General features: G+C 30.6%; 2 protein-coding genes, 1 long non-coding RNA gene and 1 other non-coding gene across 4 annotated transcripts; 1 reads left to right on the plus strand and 3 right to left on the minus strand.

The window, feature by feature from the left end:
- Window positions 1–89: 89 nt before the first annotated feature.
- On the minus strand, window positions 90–5,255 carry LOC148771963 (cellulose synthase A catalytic subunit 6 [UDP-forming]-like). Its single transcript, XM_088815769.1, has 3 exons — window positions 4,969–5,255; window positions 711–899; window positions 90–591 (listed from the first exon to the last, which is right to left on the minus strand). Exons 1-3 carry the CDS (start codon window positions 5,156–5,158, stop codon window positions 560–562), a joined length of 411 nt encoding a protein of 136 aa, XP_088671895.1. The 5' UTR covers window positions 5,159–5,255; the 3' UTR covers window positions 90–559.
- On the plus strand, window positions 1,706–3,778 carry LOC105969799 (uncharacterized). The gene is made up of 6 exons (XR_016030393.1): window positions 1,706–1,909; window positions 2,444–2,514; window positions 3,099–3,151; window positions 3,235–3,286; window positions 3,368–3,454; window positions 3,575–3,778. It is a non-coding gene; the product is annotated as an uncharacterized LOC105969799 (long non-coding RNA).
- A 1,833-nt stretch (window positions 5,256–7,088) lies between the features above and the next one.
- On the minus strand, window positions 7,089–8,372 carry LOC105950684 (abscisic stress-ripening protein 3). Its single transcript, XM_012974053.2, has 2 exons — window positions 7,999–8,372; window positions 7,089–7,480 (listed from the first exon to the last, which is right to left on the minus strand). Exons 1-2 carry the CDS (start codon window positions 8,161–8,163, stop codon window positions 7,319–7,321), a joined length of 327 nt encoding a protein of 108 aa, XP_012829507.2. The 5' UTR covers window positions 8,164–8,372; the 3' UTR covers window positions 7,089–7,318.
- An 827-nt stretch (window positions 8,373–9,199) lies between these two features.
- TRNAE-CUC (transfer RNA glutamic acid (anticodon CUC)) lies at window positions 9,200–9,272 on the minus strand. The gene has a single exon. It is a non-coding gene; the product is annotated as a tRNA-Glu (tRNA).
- Between the last annotated feature and the right edge of the window lie 7,280 nt (window positions 9,273–16,552).

Raw genomic sequence — 16,552 nt, forward strand, 5'->3', positions numbered from 1 at the left:
ATCATCCTTGGATCATCTTTACTCGAAAATTAAAGTAGAACAATCGTGCTGATAACGTGTTGAGAAACTAAGAAACAATATACAAGAAGTAGAGAATAAAGTATGGAGAATATGTGATATATTATTCCTTAGCTTCAAGTGTATCTCAACTCCATACAATGATGTCCCTTTTATAGTACAAGAAGACCATTCAAAAGGTCATGAGTTACAAGGGAATGAATGGCCTTAACATCCACCATTATCACCTCTAATTACACACACTAATGATTTTGTAACTCCTATAGACATCCACCATAGGTTACATAATAATAATGAACATAAATAAAATAACCGGAAAAAAAATCATTTACGGCACAAGAAAATACCAAAATTTGATTATAAATTGTAATTACCAGATGAAATACATTAAAACTTGGATCACACACTCCACACATAACTTACATGATATATTTCAAGAGAATATATAAATATATATATGCTCACTTCAAATTTGACGAGTGTGGCCTTTATTATTGTTATGATCATAATCGAATTCGCTATCCAAATCATCGAATTCTTCTTAATCTTCATCTCCATCAACTCTTGGACTACCTGAAAAAATTTCATAGCTAGTTAATTTTCACCCACAAAAAATAAAAAAGCAATCTTTGAGAGGAGAAATTGAAGTAAAAATTGGATATTTAGCGACGAAAACAGAAACCCGATTATACCCTTTATTCGCTTGAATCGAGTTTTGCACTGAGGGCAAGATTGATTGCCTTCCCTTCTGTCATATTCATAGCAAGATCTACAAACAGGGAATGCACATTCATTACAGGCAACAAACGGCTCGCCATCGACAGTAAATTCGACCTCGTCTCCGCAAATCTGACAGATTTGTCCACTCACTACAAGAAAAACTAGTTTCAATGACCAAATTCTCAGCGACCATAACTAAATGGTCACTAGATATTCACATTTAGTGACCGAAAGTAATTTGGTAACAAAAGTCGGATGTGTTAAACCTTTTTGCGACCAACAAATATTAGGTTGCTATAAGTGGTCACTAATAGTTAGTCATCTTGTAGCAACCACATTTGTAAAGTTGTAGCGACAAATTTTTATAGTCACTATAAATAAGTATCAATAGTGACCAATTTAACATCAAAATATTCAATGGTTGCTACAAGCCTTTTATGATTATTAACAACCATCTCATTGGGTTGCTAATCATATACTCAAAGCAACCACTTTAATATGGTTGCTATGAAACTACTTGTGGCAAACGAATTTATTTGATTAGTAATTTAATTTTAAAATATTAAATAATATGATGATAGGAAACTGAAAGAGACTTAATTATATTGATTCACAGTGGTTTCGTGATTAATTAAAAATTTTATGATTTGCTAAAAGATTTATTTACAAAATTCACTAAAAAGAATTCAAGTAACAAGATCAATATGAAAAATATTTTATTTTAAATAACATTGAAATTATTGAGATATAAATATTGCAATTTATTTTATTAAAAGAAGAGAACACTGCTGAAAAAAAGTAAAACCTAAATTATAATACATAATCATTTAAGAAAAACTCTTAAATAATATTCATGGTTTAAATTTTAATAATAATAATTTTAAATCAATGGTCAATTACTTTAATAAAAAAATGGTATGCTATATATATATTTTAATAGCCTTATCATCCCTTTTCTTGGTGCAATGAAATAAAATCCCCCTCCCATCATCGATTAAAGAAAAGAACAAAAAAACCCCTCTTTCACCCTTATGCCGTAGAACTGCAACCACCACAAATCCAGACGGGCACAAAAATTGGTATTGCTTGAAGATGGACATCGGGCGGCTTCTCGTCGCCTTTGCGCTCTCTTCGGCCCTTTGTGATGCACGAATTCGTCGTGATTTTTCAGGTTATAAAATCCCCAATCTCCTATTTATGCCCCATTTTAAGTTATTTTATCAATCGATTGGATATATATTCTTTTGTTTTGAACTGAAATTGGCCAAAACCTAATGATTGATGTTTAAGGTGAAGTCAAAATTGCAGATTTAGTAAACTATTGTGTTCATGGGATTGTAATCGATAAAGGATGTTGTGTATCAAAATTTGTCCGGTTTTACTGTTCAGTGTTTTGGGGGTTCCGATTATCTGAAAATATTTGTTCTATTCTTTCTTACTAAAGCTTGATATAGGGACCGAGTAAGTTAAGAATTGTTTGGAATTTTTAACCGCCCTGGGTTTTGGGATTTATTGTTCTGAGATAACACAGTCATTCACAACCTATTAACTCACAATTTTGACATTCTTTTTATAATTGTTTTATATATACCCAATGGAATTTTTGTCCCTCAGTATGAAAAGTAAAATAATTGTGTAACCCATGCAAGATGTGCTCGACTAAAGGTGTGTTGATATTTATGCACTCATATTTTCATATTTACAGATTACGATGCACTGTGAAACATGCGAGTTCCGATATCGACCTTCAGGCCTGGCCATGCTTTCGGTACATAGGTAAAGGCTCCTATGATTATGTAGAGATTTTACCTACCTTTTGAAGAATAAAGTTTATAAAATCTACACAAGGAAGATCTAGTGAATTTGGTTTTGTGTTAAACTCACTCACTCATTAGATATGCTGGTTGAATTGAACATGTCGATTAACACGAGATACATAAAGGCAGTCTAGAAAAATCATAAACGACGATCCTTACCTTCAAATGATTCTTTTACTTTTAATGCTCTATACACAATCGTGGTTATTTTATATCGAATGCTATCTCATTAGTTTTGTCTTCATAGCATGTTTGGACTTAAAAAAAATTGTGTTTAATATTGTATCCCTGCATAAGTATTCGATTACTTTGTAGTTATGCTCACGGTGAATCATTTTTGTCGCCATAAAAAGTTGATTGATTTTTCAGAGTACCTACTTTTTGTAGTTATGTTTATGAACAAATTTGATCTGTTAAAAATTTATTGTCTAGTAGAAAACAAGAAATGAGAGAAGGGTGAAGAGTTGCGGAAAGAAGCTATTATGATCCTTTTTGTTACTGAAAGAAGCTATGATGTACTTTGATTACACATTTGGTGCTTAGGGATACAAAAGAGCAAATGAAGCAAGGCTAATCGTCCAGCTATTCCAGGACAGGTATGCGCAAATTTTGTATTTAGTTTTTTATGAAATATCTTGCTTCTTTAATAGGAGAAAATATTATCTGCTATGATGTGCAGGAATTATTTATAACATCATATTAGGCATTGAGCTTGGAAGAGTTATCCGACGGTACATTCTATGTTTGTGATCTATTCTTTTATGTATCCTTTCGGCAAATAAATTAATCGAGTAATACTTCTTTCAATGTAGGTATTTTTTAGCTTCATCGATTAGTATATTGTGAAGCAGAACAAATGAATTTACAATGCATCACATTAAACACAAGGAACGGATGAGGTAATTCATTACTTCTGCAAAAATCTAGATACATTATTGCATTACGAGTGCCAAGTGACAAATGGTTGAAATTGATTCTATCATATGATTTATTATTTTAATTGAATATTCTTTTTTCAGGTTGGGTTGTTTGATGAAGTGAAAGAACGTTATCGTGAAAGTCATATATTTGTTGCAACTTAACAATTTATGAAGTCGGATTCTAGAATAAAAGAATTATAGCGTTATTTGGAATGAATGATTTATTATTGTATTGAGTACGATAGGTTGAAATTAAAATATCCACATTTTATTGATAATATGCTATTTTGCAATTTTTTGTTCCGTTGTGTTTGCAGCCACTGGTTGGGTTTTATTGCAGCTGAACATCAATAATTATTTTCATTTAATTTTTATAAATTACTGTTACTAATATATGTAATTTAGCAACCAATTCAAACTATTTAAGCAATCGTTAATTAATGTTTGGTGACATATCCATATTAAATTTGGGAGGCATTGCGACAAAAATATAATTATTGCAACCAATTATTTATTTGCTATAAATACAATTCTAGCAACCAAAGAATATGGTCAGTGAAGGTATATTATGTAGCAACCAAAAAACGTGGTCGCCAAATGTATATCATATAACAACCATCAAATATGGTCATTTTATATATATATCATTTAGTAACCAAAAATATATGATCACTATATGTGTTGCTACAACAACCATATTAATATTATTGCGACCATAAATTTTTACATTAGCGAGTCAAAAATTGATCGCTAATGATTATATCTTTAATGACCATTATTGGTTGGTCATTAAATCTCATTTTTTAGCATCCAATTAATTTGCTCGTCACTGAGTACCTTTAGTAGCCACCCTGTTGTGACCACATGTGACCAAGCCTAATTTGGTCGCTATAAGTTTTAGCGACCATTTTCTAACTTTTTGCGGCCACATAATATCGTCACTAAAACCAAAATTTCTTGTAGTGACTCAATTCTTTTACAGAAGTCACCTGCCAAAAAAAATTAATTTAATTTATGTGTCAATTTAGCAGCAGATCAAGAAATAATTTTTGCTGAGTCAGGTGAAAAATTGAAGTTGGAATAAGATAGTGAGATGAAATTAATTATGAGCGGCGCTGAAATCTAGAAAAGTTGAAAAAGTGGAGCTAAGACACACACCTAAATCAGGAAAAAATCATTTACTAAATTGATTTTATTCATCAAACTCTAAAAATCTCATCTTTATTTTTTCCTCTATTTTATGTCTGTGCTCGTGCTGCTGGTCCTTCTTCGCCTTGTGCTTCTCATGCTATATATATATATAACGAAATACTAAATATGTTATATTTTACGATCTGTATATGCCAGTTGAAGATATAAATATTAAATAATTCACATCACTAACAACTTAAGCTTCTGATTATGATATTTTCTAAACCAGTAATGAAAAAGTAAATAAATAAGAATTAAATATAAAAATATATTAATATTCTGATTTTTGTAGAAATAATTACGTACCAAGGCAAAAGCACTTGCGGCGACGACTCCCATCTCGCCGAGGTGTTCCTTATGCTTGTGGCTCTTCTCTTCCTTCTCATATTTCTCGCGGTCGCTGGTTTCCGAGTGGACCGCCTCGACCTCCGTAGTCTCCTCCTCCTTCTTGTGGTGGAAGAGGTGGTGGTGGTGGTGATCCTCTTCGGCCATGGCAAAGTAAATTTATGAATAAATATTATGAGAAATGATGAATTATTACACTTGTTTGCCTTTTTAATATTGTGCATTAGGCTATTGAGTAGTGTGTGGTATTTATAGATTATTATTTATTGTAATTAAATACGATATGATTCACACGATGCAACATAGATAAAACCCTATTGGTAAATAGCTATTGGATCCTAGATTAATTAATTGAGATCCTAATTCTTGAAATATTAGCTAACAAGAGTATACTTAATAATTAATCTTACTTGTACCAGGTAATTGACAGTGATTTGGGTTAGGCCCGTTCAATAATTTTAATAATATTGCATAGCTATAATTTAAAAATTTATATATGTTTTTTTGTTTTAATATAAAAAAGAATTTTGATCAAAGTCAATCAAAGAGTTGGATAGTAGTATATAAAATAGACACATTGAATTTTAAAAAAGGCTTTGGAAAAATCAAGTGTCGCTAGAAGAAGAAAAGGTATCATTTGAAATAATCAATGACCGTTAGTTATATTGAAAATTCAGTGCTTCGTTTGTTTATAAGACATCGTTTGGTTGTGGAGATTGACAATTATTGACTAAATAATTGAACTTTATTTAATGCTTGGTATCATTAATAGTTTGTTCGATCGATCCTGTAATATCATATTATCATAACTTATCTTATCTTTTAGAGGGTTTTTTTGCTGGACATTTCGAGAATAAAATACTCCCTCCATTCTATTTTAATTGTCTTTTTGGACTAATTCACACATATTAAGAAAACAAATAAATGTGCATGGATTATAGTAAAATCATAATAAAATAACTACAAAACCACTTTTATTAAATGTTTAACAATTAATTCTCTTAATAGTAATAAGAGCATAGTTGAAAAAAACACAATAAATATTTCATTGGAATCCTAAAATGACAATTATTTTGAAATGAAATTAATTCTCTGGAAAGATAATTAAAATGGAATGGAGGGAGTAATTGAATTTTTGTTAAATTATATACTTTTATCTTAACTAATCTAATCTTAATAACCAAACGGGACCTAATTAGACTCAATTGCCAGAAAAAAAAGGTGTAAATGTTATTAAATGAAAATAAATTTGTTCCTAAATATCAAGTTCACAAGTGTACCATAACCCCACATCCTAAAATAAGATTATATATAGTCTTTTCCAATTCAGAAATTCCTATCGATGGCGAATCCATAATTTCATAATAGGATGAACAACTTGTAAAAAATGCAATTTTGGGTAGTGCTATAATGGTTTTTCTTTTTTTTTAGATTTATTCGTAAATAATGAAAAATTAAAAAACCCATACTTATAAGTATCTCAAATTAATTTATCTGAAATTTTGAGTAGGTTGTCAAAATGATATTAATTGGATGAGTAGGGCAAACTACGACCATCCCTTGACGTATGGTCAAATTACGAAAAAACCCCTCTTATTTGGGTAGTTACTGCCACCCATTTCTTTCAAATATTTTTATATAAAATTTATGTAATTCGGTTATTTACCGAACAAAATCGTATATTCAGTTCGGTAAACGGGATGGAATATTGGAGTATTAAAATTTCTGTTCAATTTTACCGATTTAACATCCCTAAATTTACCTCTGAAGGGGTATTATTGTAAGATAATATATAGTTGAAGGAGATGGTTATATCTACCCAAACATGAGGAGATTTTTCATAATTTGACAACAACACAGGAGTGAACGTAATTTACCCTATTTTCTATAATTCATGCCTTTTTATTAATGATTTAATTCTTTTGATATAGTACTTTTCGTATTTGCATCAACCCAAAACTACAAATAATACATTTATTTTATTTTCATCAATTAAAGATTAATTTCAATGGAATCATTCAATGCACCACAGTTAAATTAAACATGTAATTAAACATTTCATTACTTAGAAATATGTATAAAATAAAATTATTATTATTTAAACGTCACACGTAACACTAAGGCCACTTAATGAGCCTTACAATCATCATATAAACAAACACCATAAGCCATGGAAAAAAAATAAATAAAAACAACAACACACTTTATCACGAAACATAGGCATCGCAATAAATATTTTTATTAGCAACATAATTAAGAATTAAATTAACATAGTTAATTAAGGAGCAAATCCTTCATTTTTTCTTCTTAGCATCCTTCATTTTTATGTTTCTTCTTAGCATCCTTCTTCTCATGACGCTCGTGGAACGCAATCCCGGTAACTCCGACCGCCACCGCCGCCGCTATCTCTTCCTTCACTTTGTGCTTGTGTGCATTCTCCGGGTCCTTCTTCGCCTTGTGCTTCTCATGCTGTTTTATAAGTTATATTTCATCATTTATTTAATTAATTAATTAACCCATAATAACACTTTTAATTACTGGTAAATGTCAAATCGAGTTTATTGCATTCAGTATCCCGAATCCAATGTTATTAGTATTTTTACAAAAAAATCCCATAAACTACGAGTTTTTACGGGGTAATCTACTAAATTAATTGACTTATAGGGAGTTTTGCTAATAAATTAACATAAATATTTTTTTAACAATTAGAATCAACACAAGGGCGTTTAATACAATTCCATTCGAGTATGTTTCGATGTATACATAGAAGAAGTTCAAACGACTTCGTCGAAGATGTGTTTCGATTTTTCATTCACTAATTAACTCAAGAAAAAAAAGTCAAAATTAATTCGAATCTATAGTGAGTACTATAAGATTATCCAATAACAAAATAATCGAGAAAAATGTAAATAATTAAACACAAATTAAGGGAGATAATTAAATTCCTAAAATAAACAAAAAAAACGAAAAAAAAATTATGTACGTACCACGGCATATGCACCGGCAGCCATGGCGCCGATGGTAGTCAATTGCTGCACATGCTTGTGATGCTTTTGTTCTTTAGCGTAATCGTGCACCTTTTCTTCTTCTTCTTCTTCGCATCCTTCCTTCTTGTGGTGGAAGAAACTGCGGTGCTTCTTCTCTTCGGCCATGTCGATAATTATTTTTAATTTAATTAATTATAAGCAAATTTTGTTTATGGTAGTATTATGTAAATAGAATTTGGATTACACTATTTATAAGCAAATGACATCCCCTCTTTTTTATTTCATTTTTACTTTAATTTAGTTTTATTATATTATAATTCCGGTCACCGTCACGTTTCAATGAATTATCTCAATCTAAGAAACAATCAATCTTTGATCATTTCATATTCAATTGATCGTGTTTAGGGCGTGTTTGGTCAACTTTGATTGGCTTCTTATAAAGTCAAATCCTACAACTTGTAAATTGACTATAAAGTTTTACTCAGGTGAAATGTAGCTTATAGAAACAAATTTTAAACCGGACTAATTTACCCGATTTTCAAATAACCCGTTTTTCTTCTGGAGGTTTCTTTTAAATCTATTTCCTCGTAATTTATTTACTAGATCCACATTTAACGTCATTTATACACATCGATACGTTTGTATACGAGTTTATATACAAATTTACTATATGTAAATTTGTTTCTTTATGATTAAGAGAGCAAAGTCTCCTACGCAGGACAAAGTCTTCCACTCCGTCTCCATTCATGCTGATTATAATTAAACATGACAGCGATTATAAGTATAAATAATCCAATTAATTGTTGGATGAATATTTCGTGATCGAACCAGAAAAAGTCTGCATAAAAAAATATATATAGTTGTTCAAACCTAATTGCGAAATATTCATTTATCCTGAAATTTTGATCGTGTTGGATTAAATTTCAATTGAAATGCAACTATTTTTGTGTCGTTTGTTTTATACGACAATCGACTTCTGATTCAAACATATTTATGCTCTAGTTGATCGTAAAAGTTGCCTAAAAAAAACATTATTCGCGTCGACATAACATTAATAAAATCAAACGCGTCGATAATGTTTATAATTGCCCGATTCAATTGGGAAAGAAAATTATGTATGCTAAGGAGAATCTTTCATGGAGTGATATATATATAATATATATATTATTGGAGATGGGGACTGAATCATGGTGACAAGGAATTCTGTTGCCGGGACTTGAACCCGGGTCTCTCGGGTGAGAGCCGAGTAACCTGACCAACTAGACTACAACGGAATTTTATGAACAACTTTAATTGTGCCAAATCTATTATGTAAATTCACTTTCTGGTTTAGTATATGTGCATCAACAATATGGGTTTATTTCATTGGGGACACTGTGTTTATTCTAATTGTTAAAATTTGTAAATTGCTAAAGAGCTAATCACAAAACCCCCTATTTTTGCCCTATTATTTTTACTCAAATTAATTTATGCTTCATCTAAAATAAGAATCAAATGTTATTACCGAAACATAATAGTTTCATTTTTAATGAGTTTTAAACGAGGCGGGTATCCACTGGTAGCTAGCGGATCGAGTTTTTTTGACATCCCTAGACTCATGGGTCTATTTTGTCATATGCCCTATAAAATAAGGGGCTCTTTGACATAATCTCCCATTATTTTTTTAATGGGGAAAGACTCAAAATATTTTAGACCATTTGAGAAAAGCCCAATTCCAATTTCAGCTATTATGCTTTCCAGCTGTACCCTCGCCCACCACCTCATCACTAAGTCACACGCTCCGCGTTTTTTTTGTTTTTCCGTTTTTTCAATCGACTATGAAGCATAGTCGATTAGTCTTAAATCGACTGTGCTTCATAGTCGATTAAGGAAATTATTTATTTTTTAACTTTTTTTTGTTTCTAATTTTTTTAATTTTTTTTCTCTATCAGGTTTATTAATGGATAGTCGATTAAAAATTTAATTATTAAAAATAACAAATCACAATTACAAAAAAAATACAAAATCAATTATATTTAAAAAAAATACAAACATTGTAATTGATTTATACATTGGAATCAATAAATAAAAAATCAAAAAAAAAAAAAAATTAACAACTAGAGTCGGTTAACCTTAATCGACTACTGAACATAGTCGATTAAGTCTTAATCGACTATTGAACATAGTCGATTAAACCACGTAGTCGATTAAGGGCCCTGTCTGCGCGATTTTTTTTTTCTGCGCCGTCTTCCGCCACAACCCACCAAAAAACCCTAGATTTGTTCTTCATCGTCACCACGTCGTCGCCACACCACAGCATCACCACCCCACTTCCATATACTAACTGTTTTTTATCCAAACAATCAAAACAGAACCATGTACTACGGTCAAAATCACCAAAACAAAGCCACCAACCAAAGTAGAACCACCACCCATCAAAATCCGATTCCAATCGACAATTTTACCTCTTTTCGCCGTCGATGTAACAATCGTGGCATTCGAACTCAGAATCGCTATCAAATTAGAGTTCGATACGAGGTTTTCTTTTGATAGGCGCCGACGGTTAGACTCTATGCATTTCTTCATCTTGCGACGGCGGCGGCGAGGAGAAGATTTGTCGGAGAGAGCAAAAAAAAAAAAAACAAAGAAGAAAGAACAGAGAATAGAGAAAAAGATAGAAACGCAAAACGATAAAGGAAAATGGTAAATAAAAAATGAGATAGGGTTTTGAGAGAGTATATTGAACAATTAAGGGTAGTTTTGGAATTATGAAAATAGTATTTGGGTGGAATATTAACTAGGGGGTTTTCTCTAATTATTTTTAGAAGGGGGTGTTTTTTTAACTACATTTCCTAGATGAGGGGGTCTTGCTAATTATCCCATAAAATAATTGTCAAATTATTAAGTATATAAAATTTTGATAATTCTAATTCGTTTGGATTGGATGTCAGAAATATTAATAAAAAAAATCATTGAATAGGGAATTCTAATTACGATCTATCTCTAATTCTAAACGGAGGAGGATTATCGTTTGGAAGTTAAATTATATTCTTTTTTTTTTTCTATAATAAAAGGTAAATAATATTCCATATATATATATATATATATATATATATATATATATATATATATATATATATATATATATATATATATATATATATATATATATATATGCCCTAATTGTAATTAGTGTCGTAATTGGACTAATAGAAAAAAAGATTTCCTAAGAGAAAAAAAATTATTTCTTTTTCGTTTTGTGCTAGACACGGCCACAGGCCGGATTTGACCCGGACCCGATCCGCTGACTGCCCCGCCCTGCCTCGGCCCGTTGACAATGGACCCGGACCCGACCAAGTATGGCTCGATTTCAGGTCCCGATTTTTCGGACCCGAGATCCGGCGGGGGACCCGTCGGGTCCACCTGGATTTTCAATGTAATAAACACAAAAAATGGAGCGTTTGGGGTTCGAACACGAGTAGCCCAAGAGGATTAGTGAGCACTAACCACTCAGGAAAAGTTAATTATAATAACTTTAATCTTAACTATATATATATATATATATATATATATATATATATATATATATATATATATATATATATATATATATATATATATATATATATATATATATATATATATATATATATATAAAATAATTATAACAATTGTATAACTAATGTTTAATAAATTATTAATTGTCATGTTCATTATCATTAATATTAAAAATATTCCCTAATAACAAATGCATATATATTTAATTTTGAAAATTTTAAATAATTACGATTTAATTTAAAAGAAAGATTGAAGTTTGATTTTTTTTATTTTGAAATTATTAAAAATTTCTCATATTAATTATTATTAAATAATTTTAATTAAATAATTAACAAATGCAATATAAGAAACTTTTAAAAAAAATATATAAAATTACTGTTCAATACTTCAAAACATCTATTGTTAATTACTATATCAATATCATCTCCACTATGAAAAATATAAAGTATTGAATCAATTCAATATCTAAACAAATGGGTTGACTTATTACACTTATGTTATTAAAATTGATAGCGTGAAAAAATCGAACGAAAAATAAAATAATATTTTTGTTTTAAAAAATAGATTATAAATCATTTCAATTAATTTAAATCGACTAACCTCTATTGTTGACAAGAACTTACTAATATTGTTGAGTATTTTATCATAAGATGATTATTTAAAAATATAAATGATGTTTATTTTAACAAAAATAGATTATATCTCATTTCAATTAATATTCTTACTTTACAAAATAACATTATATATGACTAGTATAATCAAAATATTATGATGTAATTTCTCTTTTAATAATTGGTTTAATTTTTAAAAAACGTAAGAATTAAATTGTAGATCATATGATTTAATCATTTTTTTACATTTACATTTTATTCAAATATTAGAATCGAATCGTATGATTTAAATGGATTAATCTCAAGTCCTTTCAATTATTATATTATATTATATTTGTTAATAATTTAATTAAAATTATTTAATAATTGTGAATATGATAATTAAAACTCTAATATAAATATATATATATATATATATATATATATATATATATATATATATATATATATATATCTTGCAAGTAATTTCACAATTATTTCTTGTCTCAGTGGTTTAGACTGCTTTACATGTGTGTGGTAACCCAAGTTTGAATTCCACACATCATATTTTGAGCTATTATATATAACATCATATATATATATATATATATATATATATATATATATATATATATATATATATATATATATATACTTACTTAAAAAAAGATCTTATTTCCTATATCATCTTATTTGAAAGAATTTATAAGCTCTAAAACATATTAAAGTTATTTTTAACATATTATAAGTTATGAGTTTGAGTTCGGAACGGGAACTCAGGATCCGGAATTCGGGATATATACATATTTATTATAAAAAAACACATCGAAAATTTCAAACATTTTAACGTCAACAGTCAGTCATTTGTTATAGAAAAACTCAACAAAGCTCCATCGAAAAGTTTCAAACAGAACATTTAGAAAAAACATTTAATATCAAAATCAAGAATCAGTCTGAGTCTTCATTAGCAGCCGTCGCAGCCGCTTCGGCTTCGGCAGCAGCAACCTCAGCCGCAATTGCTCGCTCCTGGTCCGCAGCTATTGCTCACGCACGCTCCGCATTAAGAGCGTGTAATTGCCCTAATAGTCTTGCACTATTCTAATCGTATGAATACAGTTTCTCTTGTGTAAGCGGAATTCATCATTGTCAGTTTCAAAGAGAAGCAAACATTTCGGACAAAGCGATCTAGGCTTGTGTTCATTCCCCATAACGGCCTTGCACGCAAAAAAAACAGACCAGCAATCACACAATTTAGTTCGAAAAAAAATAATTTATGCAAAAATTATTCACAAATGGAAATCCCCTAAAAATAAGTAAAGATTTATTACAGATCCAAGAGAGCAAATAAATCACCAATTTATTTCACTAAATCAAAAATCCCATTTCCGGTGACAAGCATAAATCGTACGTAATCATGGTATTATTATGCAAGTATTTATAATTCCGGTTACTTGGCCCATTTAGTGATGAAACGGCGGCCCGTTGGCTTTCCTTATATATTGCGAGATTAACTTTCCAGCATTAACGTATTGGGCCCGTTGGCAGGTCCACGATGGTTCCAAGGTGTGCAACTGCTACCCTTGATTTCTTTAAAAAAATATTCCCTATTAAGCTGTTATATAATGTATCATGAGTTTTTTTAATGTAATGTTATTCTGGTTTGAATTTTAAAGAGTTTTCTCCAAATCATGAGAGGTACAGAGATAAAACTCCACTAGTACTCAAATCGTGAACCGGCCCGTGTACCGGCGAACCATGAAATAGGTGAATCGTGAACCGTCGGGCGACCCAGCGGTTCACACGAATTTAAAAAAAAAAATTAAAGAAAGCCGAATGTTTGAAATGCGGCCTCATATGTTTCCTTCTTTTTTAGCCGCCTCTCGACCCATTGTGCGTTGGCGAACCCTTCTTTCTGGTGGAATAGGGACGCACATGTCAATGTGAATTGTATATTCAGCCACGGCAACACTTTTGTGATATTTAGAGCATTTTCGGGGCTCCTGTCGTTTGCCCATTCTGTAAACAGCATTAATCAACTACAATTCATTTCTGCATTCATTAATTAATGCATTCATTGATTAAAAAACATTAAACTCAACATCATTTATAATTCCCAAATCATTTAGGACATTTTCTGGGCTTGACTACAATTCATTTCTGCATTCATTGATTAAAAAGCATTAAACTCAATAGCATTCATAATTCCCAAATCATATAGGGCATTTTCTGTGCTTGCGTCGTTTGCCCATTGTGTAAACAACATTAATTAACTACAATTCATTGCTGCATTCATTAATTAATGCATTCATTGATTAAAAAGCATTAAACTCAACAGCATTCATAATTTCCAAATCATGTGAATATGTAGAATAAAATTCCCAAATCTCAAACACAATAAGAAAAAATCCCCTAAAGATTAGACAAAATCAAACGTGATACATATATAAAATTCAGAATAGAAGGAAACATCTATTTAAAAAGTGAGATAAGTAGACAGGGAAAACAACACTATGTAGAATTAACAAATAGAAGGAAATCCACAAATGGAAAGCTTACAGATTGAACAGTTTTCTAGGGCAGCGGCGGAATCACAGACCCATTAAATGACCCAATAAATAAAAGAAAGTAAGAAAGATAGTACGACAGCTTTCTTCGCGTGAAATATTTACAACACAACAGCTTTCTTCGCGTGAAATTCCCCAAATTGCTAAAAAATGCAGTAGTACGCTTCTTCAATCATGGGTGGATGCTCATGATGTCTTCAGATGAACAAACTCTTTTTCTCTACGATCCTCTTAACAATCAGACGATTGAGCTCCCCCCATCCCGAGCGATTCTCACTTTACTACAATCTCTTTTTTCCACCCGCCAACTTCCCACAACTGTGTACTTATTGGAATTCAATCTGTCACGTGCATGTCCACCAATTTTGCATGATGGAAAAATATATTTTTTGGATGTTAAAGGAAATGTGGCAGTCTTTGATATGAATAATGTTGTTTGGTCATTGGTTATCTATTCAAGGTGCTTGAAGAAACGTCGGCTTCGTAAAAACATGATTATTAAAGAACATTTCTTGATCAAGCCTGGCGGAGAGGAAGCTATTTTTGCTGTATTTGTTGTTCATGACGAAATAAAGGTCAAAGTATTTAAGCTCATGGATGAATTTAGGTGGAAATTGGTGGAAAATTTAGGGGATCGAGTGTTTTATGTGAGTCACACGTCCGCTTTTGGGTATACAACTGACAATAAAAGCAAAAGCATGGCGAACAAGATCTTCTTCCCTAAAATTCACGATGATAATGTTGTCTTCTACTCTCTAGAAACGCATAGATATCATTCTTTTGAGGGTGACTATTCTAGCCACAATTGTTACAATTTTGAAATTTTGAATTTCGCAACTTGGGTGATTCCAACGACAAGGAATTTGCAGCTTTCGAAGGAATTGATTTGGTGTCGGCGAGTGGATGAAATTATAGCCTAGTAGGACTTTATGTATTTTATATTCTGTCAATATGTCTCATGTTATGCTCTCTTTCATTAATTTTCATAGTAGGATTTTTGGAAATTGACCATTGCTCGGGGTGATTGTAATTTTTCCTACTCGGTGTTTCTACCTTATTATTTATTTGCTTTGTCCCGTCTAATCTCAACCGGCAGCACGGACAACTAGATTCTTTAAAAAAAAAATCTGATAAAACTAAAAATCATGCATTATTAAAAGAAGAAAAATATTCAGATACGTTTTAATTTATTTTTCAACATTAATCTTAATTTTAATAGGTCACATACAAATAATAATATTTCTAAAGTTCATATCAAAGGACAACATAAACATTACACCCATAAAAATATTTTCATTATTAGGCCATTGCGAGTACAACATAAGGTATTATAGCTTTGCGTAGTAGAATTTGTAATATTTTTAATTAAATTACACATAGGATTCGCCTTAATAGTTGATAGCCATAAAATAATAAAGAAATAAAAAAGGGTAAACAACACTTAAACCCCTTTTGGTTTGGACATTTTGCACATGACTTTTTTATGGTATGAAATTAGACACATAAATCCTTTGTGGTTTAAACTTTTTGCACCCTTCTCGTATCAAATTAGACACATAACCCCCTGATGTTTTGATGGAGGTACCTCTATTTTTTGTTTTAATAATTATTTAAACTGGGGATATGGCATTTTGTAATTTCAGAGTTTAAATCAAATGTTGGTAATGTCAAATGTTTGACAACTAACACCTAGGGCCACATTAAATTTCAATTAATGAGGAATACTACGTAATCTATTTTAATGAGTTTATGAATTTCAATTACTGAGTAAAAACTTTTCTTAGAGCTACTCCAACGGGTTATTAAATGAGTTATCAAATCCCTTAATCTCCATTTGACTCCCCAATTTTAAAAACTCTCTTA

This window comes from Erythranthe guttata, chromosome 3 (assembly GCF_056151865.1).
Source record: "Erythranthe guttata isolate IM_541 chromosome 3, IM_541, whole genome shotgun sequence".
Lineage (NCBI taxonomy): Eukaryota > Viridiplantae > Streptophyta > Magnoliopsida > Lamiales > Phrymaceae > Erythranthe > Erythranthe guttata.

Coding starts and splice junctions, on each gene's coding strand:
- LOC148771963 (XM_088815769.1), bottom strand. CDS start 5,158: ATGGCCGAAGAGGATCACCACCACCACCACCTCTTCCACCACAAGAAG. Junction 900..4,968: donor AAGTGCTTTTGCCTTGGTAC/GTAATTATTTCT, acceptor CATTGAAACTAG/TTTTTCTTGTAGTGAGTGGA. Junction 592..710: donor TCGATTCAAGCGAATAAAGG/GTATAATCGGGT, acceptor AAATTTTTTCAG/GTAGTCCAAGAGTTGATGGA.
- LOC105950684 (XM_012974053.2), bottom strand. CDS start 8,163: ATGGCCGAAGAGAAGAAGCACCGCAGTTTCTTCCACCACAAGAAGGAA. Junction 7,481..7,998: donor CTGCCGGTGCATATGCCGTG/GTACGTACATAA, acceptor CTTATAAAACAG/CATGAGAAGCACAAGGCGAA.